At 42.0% G+C, this 9,080-nt stretch overlaps 1 protein-coding gene across 1 annotated transcript in view; it reads left to right on the top strand.

Annotated features, from left to right (window-relative positions):
- The first annotated feature begins 2,532 nt into the window (after positions 1-2,532).
- Positions 2,533-9,080, top strand: part of LOC107293626 (calcium-binding protein 2-like) — a 17,356-nt gene continuing 10,808 nt past the window's right edge. The window contains exons 1-3 of the mRNA XM_015822782.1: positions 2,533-2,766; positions 6,919-6,949; positions 8,885-9,028. Coding sequence (XP_015678268.1) covers positions 2,533-2,766; positions 6,919-6,949; positions 8,885-9,028 — 409 coding nt within the window. The remainder of the gene's footprint in view (positions 2,767-6,918; positions 6,950-8,884; positions 9,029-9,080) is intronic.

The raw sequence follows: 9,080 nt of genomic DNA on the forward strand, positions 1-9,080 counted from the left end.
GAATGTTTCAAATGTATTCTTTTTCCTCAAGTAGCATCACTTCTTTTTCCTTTTAGTTACTGTTGTGCAACTGGGGATGACTTTGTTGATCTAATGATAAAGCAATCAATTTAACTGAGCTTTGGAGCGTGTGTTATTGAAAATTTGGATACCACTATAAATCAGCGAAACTAAAAATATTTCCACTCACAATCTCCTATTGGATAAGATTACCTTAAAACAAGGAAGTCCAGCCTGGGCTAATTTTAAACCGTCCTGGATTGTAAGGCCTTAGTAACTTCTATGGGCTGTGTGGACCTTTCTGTGATATCTTGTAAACTATCCTGAAAATGGGCAAGGGCACTTTACAGTCCCAAAATGTTTGTATTATTTGTACTTATTACTGTATTATTTTTGAATTTTTTTCTTTATTAAGTATATGTGTGCCTTCAAGTCAGTTTTTGACTTCAGATAACTGCAGGGACTAATCCAGGCAGTCTTCTTTGCAAGGTTTTTTGGAAGTGATTTACCATTGCCTACTTCCTAGGGTTGAGAGAGAATGAGAGAGAGAGAGAGCCCAAGGTTACCTGCTGGTTTTTGTGCCTAAGGTGAGACAAGAATTCACAGTCTCCTAGTTTGTAGCCTGATGCCTTAATCACTACACAAAACTGGCTCTACAATAATATTTTACTCTTTTGAAAAAAAAATTTTTTTTAAATAGGTAAAAGGACTGTGGGGGTCTTTAGAAATAGGTTCTGAAAAAGTGTTTAAAAGCAGGCATTATAGCACCTATTTGCAACTGTGTTTTCCCCTTAGCATTGTGGGGCTGTTGTATCCAGCTGTCCTGAACCTAGGAAAAGACACAGCTGCTTTAAAGAGTTGCAGACAGATGCTATGTATGCATTCCCATGTCCTCCAATGCATCTGCTTGGAATTGAAACAAACATTTATATAACCATTACTAATGACAAAAATAAACCAAACCTGTGGGTTTTTTTTCTTAAAGAACAGATGGTACTGCTCAGTGATGTAGTGCCCTCTGCTGATTAAAAAAAGCATAATGCAGATTTATTTGTTTACTAAAATAGGTGGAAGCAACAACTTCTTTCCCAATCTGAAAGGAGAATGGGGAACCAGAACCATGAAAAGCAGCTCAGGGTGACTTGAGATATGGAAGAATCAATGGGAAAACAGTGTTGCATGGCTGGGATGTGGGAGGCTGGAGTCATTAGGAAGACTCTAGAAGAGGAGGGCTTCAGAGAACGATGGATGGATTAGGGAGCTGCAAAGCTTGAGATAGGAAAAGCAGTAGCAGCCAAAACAGATATTCTTGTATGCACAATGGGCATGGGGAGAAGAGGAAGCAACATGGTTTGTACTAAAAGCATTATCAAGCCATTTTGCATTATTTCCCTAAGTAAAAAGTCACATTAAAGGCAAAGTCTGTTTTGAGTCTTGGTTAGTAACATCATGCACACAATCGTGTAATTTTATTGGCAACAATATAGAAGTGATTTTTTTCCAGTACCCCTTTGTATTCCTGTATGGCATAGATGGATAGATAATAGAGAGACTGACAAAACCTTAGTATAGGGTCTCGGCTATAAGCCTCGGACTACCTAGAGGTGTCTTGTGCAAGTGCTACGCAGATCCGACCTTCTTAGGTTTTTAAGATAAGCCAAGGTTCACTAAGTTTAAAATATAAGATTAGATTTCTTGTGTCAAATGTTAAAGTTTTGCTTCTTCCTGTAGCTTGCTGTTGGGGGTTGGGAGAAGAGAGAATGGGTTCTCCCATTAAATTTTGGCTCCAGCACTATCAGTTCAGGATCCTGTCTAAGCCAACATTCAGCCCTTAATAATTATGTTTAATAAATGCAGTCTCAACCTAAAAAATGTACATCCCCCTTTTAAAGATACATTCAATGCTGTCTTTTCAGTGATGGAGAATCATAGATAAACTCAAAACAATGGTAGACAGTATAACTTTTAATGAGAATATCTAGAGTTCCCTCCAAGAAAGTGGGTTATTTTCAGGAGAATTCTGGTTTTAATCTTATGCACAATTACCAGGGAAGGGTGAGCAGTTACAGGGAGCAGGCAGAAAGAGATTGAAGTGATTATCCTGCCCACAGTTACTACTGGTCCTCTGGTAGCTACCGGTAGTTCCAAGGAAAAGTGGTTGTCTGGAATTTAAAAAAAAAAAGATTTTCCAGGCATAGATCCCAACCCTGTACTAGTGCTGCTTTGTGTTTTTCCTCAACAATAGGAAAACATGTTTTTTTCTCAATTGGAGTATACTTGAGCAAACAGGCTCACACTCCTACCTGCCTAGGGCCCATCCCACATGGGAACTCTAGAACTCTTTCCTTCTAACCCTGGAAGGACCTATAGCCAGAACAGCTTTAAAGCCTGCCCTGAAATTGCCATAATAATCCCCTCTTATTAGCTTTCTCTCTGCTCCTTCCTGGGGGTGAAATCTAAGAGGATTACCTTGGCTTTCATACTCGGAGGCTTCATACAGGGTTGCCTATCTCAGAGAAGCGCACCTGTCCCATGCCACACAAGAAGCCAGTGGAGACAGAGGGCCTACCCGAAGGCAAAGTGGAAGAAGGGAAGCAGCCTTCCAGGCATGACAGTGAGTCCAAGGACAGCAACACTGAAAGCCCTGCCTCTGAGCAAAGCTCACAGTCGGGTCCTCATACCAAGCACAGCAAGAAGCATCAAGATGACCCTCATGCAGCTGCCACCAAGGCCTATTCCCCTTTCCTCAACACGGTCTTTGGCAAGGTGAGTGAGTGGCTGCAGAGCAGGAGAAGGCAATTTTCCGAAGACCCCACCAGGCTCTGTGGGAGGCTGCGTGCCACAAATAGGAAGGTCAAGGGCCTGTTGGGTGGGACATCAGGGCGTAGAATTGGTAAAATTGATCAGTCAAGTTTCTGCAAGGTTTAATACTGTACATCGGCCCTCCTCAACAGCTGAAAAAATGCCAACGAAGGACAAGCTCCACAGTTGCCTTAGCGGGCCGTTCTTTAGTCCATGGGCTGGCAGAAAAGCATGTTGGCTTAATTTTTATTCTGTTACAGGAAAAAGGCCAAACACTGGGGCTCTCCTTGCAGACTGCAGTGCAGGACAACTTAAGGAGAGGAATTGCTGGAGTCTCTTATCTTTGTTCTTCTTACCAAGCATTCTGTGCTGGCAGGAAAAACAACACTAACAACTCTATCTTAACATGCAAAGAGGCAGGGCTGGGTGAGCATAGGCAGGTAGTACTCGGATCAGCCGGTTAAGCCACTTGTCAAGCTGCCTGGCTGACAGATCGTTGGCATGGAGGCCCTCTACATTTCTGACCTATCAACAGTTTTTAGACACAGGTCCTGTTTCACCCAGCCATACCCATTAACCACTGGTTTTATTACCTCTTTATCACTATTGCCTTGATGTTGTTCCTCCTCTGTTGCTGCTGCAGTCGCTAGGGAGCACAGTTTGATGGAAGAGGGTTTCACTTCCATGATGCCCCAAGTCCTTCCCCCAGTTGTTCACTTTCAGCCATGCCCATTCTCTGCTGGAGATGAAATATGCCAAGATGACAATATAGCGGTGTGTGGGGGGGTAGGTGGAAACCATGCCAGGCTTTCTCTTGGCATCTGGGATGGAGAAGGTCCTGGTTGCCAGGATTCCCCTTCTTACATATGTAGTAAAAGTGAAAGGAGGAATGGGAAGTAAATTTAAATGTCATTAAAGTCTCCTTATCCGTATTTACTGAGTTATTCCATGGCCATCCATTTAGCCTACTGAGATTTAAAACAACCATGGGTTTCTGGTGCAGGTCACAGGGAATGGCAAACGGGGAGGGGGGGGTCTCACTGTCCTCATCACTAATGTCACTAGAATCCTGGGAAATTGCACTGAAGTGCCTTGGCATCCAAGACTGTTGTTTCCTGCAAAATGTTTAATATGCAAGCCATGTGAGACCCTCTAAGATATGACTCTGGCACTGGAGGTATAGAGGGAGGGAAACAGGGAGGGCAAATAGCATTATATCCTCTTTTTAATAGCAGATCTCATGCTTTGATGACGAGTCCTTAGTAGCTAGAATGACTTTACCTAGACCCAAGAAATTAGGAATGTTTGAAGTTTGTCAAAATAACCACTAAATACACACACACACACACACACACACACGGGAAAAATGTAAAATGATGTACTGTTGGTGTGGCTCCAGAAAAATTGTCCAGAACATATATACGTACTTCAAAATTATGTTGATGGAAATGTGGATAACATGAAAGTTCATTTTATCATGCCTGGCAGAATTGTAAAAAGCCAGAAATTTCTGGGTTCAAATACATACAATATATGATGTAACCTTGGAATCAGAGATTAAAATATTAAATATAAATGTTATTGAAATATAAATCTATAACTGCTGTCAAGAAGATTGAAGGCTACTTTAGAATGTTTTCATTTTTCTTTTTTCTTTTTCACTTATTATACTACTTGTTACTTTATTCTTCTTTAATTCAAAATTTGTATTGTTTTTAATTCTGTTGAAAAACTTCAATAAGAACCATTAAAAAGAAAAATTCAAGAAAACCTATATTTTCCAACCAGAGTCCCTTATGGCCTGAAGGAAAGCTAGTGATGAAATTGGGCAATGAAAAATAAATATGGAGAGNTGGGCACACGTGCCGTTGCCCCAGCCTTGCCTCCCCCCGTGACCCCCTCCTCTCCAGCAGCCCCCCTGAAGGAGACTCGCCCTCGAGTGTGGCCCACGCGGAGTATCGCAGCCAAGGACATGGCAGCCAGGCAGCGTAGACAAGACTCTGCCCTCACACCCCATCATGCAGTTGATGCTGCAGGGCGCGGGCAGAGGGTATGGCCACCATAGCGCTGCTGGGCTGCCTGGGCGATCTGTGGCGGGCCCTGGAGGTGGTGAGTGGTCCTGTGAGCAGGCAGGGTGGGGGATGGGGGGCAGAGCGGGGGCGGGGCAGGGGATGGAGCAGGGGCGGGGCCAGTTTTTGGGCACTCGGTCTCTAAAAGGTTCGCCATCACTGATTTGGGATCTTAAGATTTTGGCCATGAGGGGAAGATGCAGTCCTCACTATTTCACTGCTGATCAGTAAAAAGACTTTTACTGATTTACCCAGTTCCCAGCCTCCACTTGCATAAATTTAGTTCTTTTTCAGTGTCCATTTTTGAGGAGACTTAATTTTTTTTAATGTTTATTGTTTTCAGAGACTTAAATAATTTAATTTAATTTAGTTGATTATTTATAATTTCAGATAGTTTCACAGACTAAAGAATATTCTAGTTTGTGATTTAATAAAAAAAATTAGTTTGTTAAGTCAATATTACAGACATTTTTTAAAGAAAGGGAGTGACCAACGGAGGACGAACAGTTCTTCAGGGACAAGTAAAGATATGAGGCAGACTCAGTTTAACCATTGTCATTTATTGGAGCTAATTATGAATTGCCATCAATTAAGCAAAACGCATAAATCATCAGGAAGTTTCCAGACCTGTAGCGAGATGAGTTTCTTGCAAAAAAGGGGAAAAAAATCCAAAATAAAAAAAATTGTTTACATGTAGTGCTTGGCTAATGACCACGATGGACCCAAAAATTTCTGTTCTAAGCAAATCAGTTGTTAAATGAGTTGCGCTCCATTTTGCAACCTTTTTACCACAGTTATTAAGCGCATCACTGTTGTTAAGTGAATCATGCAGTTGTTAAGTGAATCATGCACTTGTGACTGACTTTGTCAGAAGCCAGCTGAGAAAGTTCTAAATGATGATCCCATGACCCTTGGACAATGCAACCGTCATAAATACATGCCAGTTGCCAAGTGCCCAAATTTTGATCACGTAACCATGGGGATGCTGCAACAATTATAAGCATGAAAACCAGTCATAAATCACTTTTTTTCAGTGTTGTTGTAACTTTGAATGATCACTAAACAAATTGTTGTAAGTCGAGGACTACCTGCATATCAATAAATGTTATCCTAAGAGCATATTTGCCTTCCTCTTTTTAATTTTTTTTTCCTTTTTTGTTCTTTAGGGAGAAAAGATTGTAAAGATTTATATTAGAAGAAAAGAAAGTACAGAAAGTCAAATCTGTGATGATAATAATAATTGTTTATGTATAGGAGTTTATTAAGGTAGTGAACTTTCTCTCCTGCAAACTGTAAATGGTCATGATGGTTACAAATTAGCCAACGTGGCAATTTTATTTATCAGAATGATTATGACAGATACGCTATCTGGGCAACACATCTCTACAAAGATTACTTGTGCTTGTTAGCTTAAAGCCAGCCTGTCCAGTTCCTGGCAACCTCTGAATGGCCATGACTGTAAGAGAGCCCAAGGGTGTGCTTGCCTTCCAGGGCCATGGGCCTTTCCCTGAGTCCCCAATGGGGGAAGAAAAGTCAAGGTAGAGGAACCTTTGCTTCATGTCTGCAAAGTTTGTTTGTTTGTTTGATTTTTTTCACCTTTCCTATCAGAGCTGCTAGATGCTTTCAAGGAATTTGACACGGATCAGGATGGCTACCTCAGCTACAAAGATCTGGGCGATTGCATGCGAACCATGGGCTACATGCCTACAGAGATGGAGCTGCTGGAGATCTCCCAGCACATCAAAATGCGCAGTGAGTTGAATATTTATGTGCTTCTCCAGTTTCCAAGGCTCAGAGTCAATAANAAAGAAGCTCTAATAAGGCTTCTTCAGCAAGTTAGATCTTTATATAGCTGAAATTATAATAAACGTTACTTATGAATTTTCCCTCCCTTCTTTTATACATTCCCCTATATTCTGCACATGGGATCCTCTGGTTTTCAGGTGGTAAAGTGAGATGTGCTATTATATCACCTTTAGTTTTTGAAGAAAAGATGAGATATCTATAGTAAACATTTCCTCCTTTTTCTCTTCCTTTTTTATGCTAGGAAAGAGAGCTTTCCCCGTTGGAACTGGATGGTAAGTTGGCAATGTTTTAGGAACATGGATTTAGGACAGTGGTGGCACGGGTGCCCTATGGCACGGGTGAACCTATGGCACGGGTGAACCTATGGCACGGGTGCCAGAGGCGGCACTCGGAGCCCTCTCTGTGGGCACACGTGCCGTTGCCCCAGCCTTGCCTCCCCCCATGACCCCCTCCTCTCCAGCAGCTCCCCTGAAGGAGACTCGCCCTCGAGCGTGGCCCACGCGGAGTATCGCAGCCAAGGACATGGCAGCCAGGCAGCGTAGACAAGACTCTGCCCTCACACCCCATCATGCAGTTGATGCTGCAGGGCGCGGGCAGAGGGTGTGGCCGCCATAGCGCTGCTGGGCTGCCTGGGCGATCTGTGGCGGGCCCTGGAGGTGTGAGTGGTCCTGTGAGCAGGCAGGGTGGGGGATGGGGGGCAGAGTGGGGGCGGGGCAGGGGATGGAGCAGGGGCGGGGCCAGTTTTTGGGCACTCGGTCTCTAAACGTTTCGCCATCACTGATATAGGATCTTAAGATTTTGGCCATGAGGGGAAGATGCAGTCCTCACTATTTCACTGCTGATCAGTAAAAGGACTTTTACTGATTTACCCAGTTCCCAGCCTCCACTTGCATAAATTTAGTTCTTTTTCAGTGTCCATTTTAGAGGAGACTTAATTTTTTTTAATGTTTATTGTTTTCAGAGACTTAATTATCTTAATTTAATTTAGTTGATTATTTATAATTTCAGATAGTTTCACAGACTAAAGAATATTCTAGTTTGTGATTTAATAAAAAAAATTAGTTTGTTAAGTCAATATTACAGACATTTTTTTAAGAAAGGGAGTGACCAACAGAGGACGAACAGTTCTTCGGGGACAAGTAAAGATATGAGGCAGACTCAGTTTAACCATTGTCATTTATTGGAGCTAATTATGAATTGCCATCAATTAGGCAAAACGCATAAATCATCAAGAAGTTTCCAGACCTGTAGCGAGATGAGTTTCTTGCAAAAAAAGGGGGAACAAATTCAAAACAAAAAAATTTGTTTACACGTAGTGCTCGGCTAGCGACCACAATGGACCCAAAAATGTCTGTTCTAAGCAAATCAGTTGTTAAATGAGTTGCGCTCCATTTTGCAACGTTTTTACCATAGTTATTAAGCAAATCACTGTTGTTAAGTGCATCTGACTTCACTTTGTGACTGACTTTATCAGAAGCCAGCTGAGAAAGTTCTAAATGATGATCCCATGACCCTTGGACAATGCAACCGTCATAAATACATGCCAGTTGCCAAGTGCCCAAATTTTGATCATGTAACCATGGGGATGCTGCAATAATCATAAGCATGAAAACCAGTCATAAATCACTTTTTTCAGTGTTGTTGTAACTTTGAATGATCACTAAACAAATTGTTGTAAGTCGAGGACTACCTGCACATCAATAAATGTTATCCTAAGAGCATATTTGCCTTCCTCTTTTTAATTTTTTTTCCCTTTTTTGTTCTTTAAGGAGAAAAGATGGTAAAGATTTATATTAGTAGAAAAGAAAGTATAGAAAGTCAAATCTGTGATAATAATAATTGTTTATGTATAGGAGTTTATTAAGGTAGTAAACTTTCTCTCCTGCAAACTGTAAATGGTCATGATGGTTACAAATTAGCCAACGTGGCAATTTTATTTATCAGAATGATTATGACAGATACGCTATCTGGGCAACACATCTCTACAAAGATTACTTGTGCTTGTTAGCTTAAAGCCAGCCTGCCCAGTTCCTGGCAACCTCTGAATGGCCATGGCTGTAAGAGAGCCCAAGGGTGTGCTTGCCTTCCAGGGCTATGGGCCTTTCCCTGAGTCCCCAATGGGGGAAGAAAAGTCAAGGTAAAGGAACCTTTGCTTCATGTCTGCAAAGTTTGTTTGTTTGGTTGATTTTTTTCACCTTTCCTGGCAGAGCTGCTAGATGCTTTCAAGGAATTTGACACGGATCAGGATGGCTACCTCAGCTACAAAGATCTGGGCGATTGCATGCGAACCATGGGCTACATGCCTACAGAGATGGAGCTGCTGGAGATCTCCCAGCACATCAAAATGCGCAGTGAGTTGAATATTTATGTGCTTCTCCAGTTTCCAAGGCTCAGAGTCAATAA

Source organism: Protobothrops mucrosquamatus, unplaced genomic scaffold (genome assembly GCF_001527695.2).
Source record: "Protobothrops mucrosquamatus isolate PMUCROS unplaced genomic scaffold, P.Mucros_1.0 scaffold1676, whole genome shotgun sequence".
In the NCBI taxonomy this organism is placed as follows: Eukaryota; Metazoa; Chordata; class Lepidosauria; order Squamata; family Viperidae; genus Protobothrops; species Protobothrops mucrosquamatus.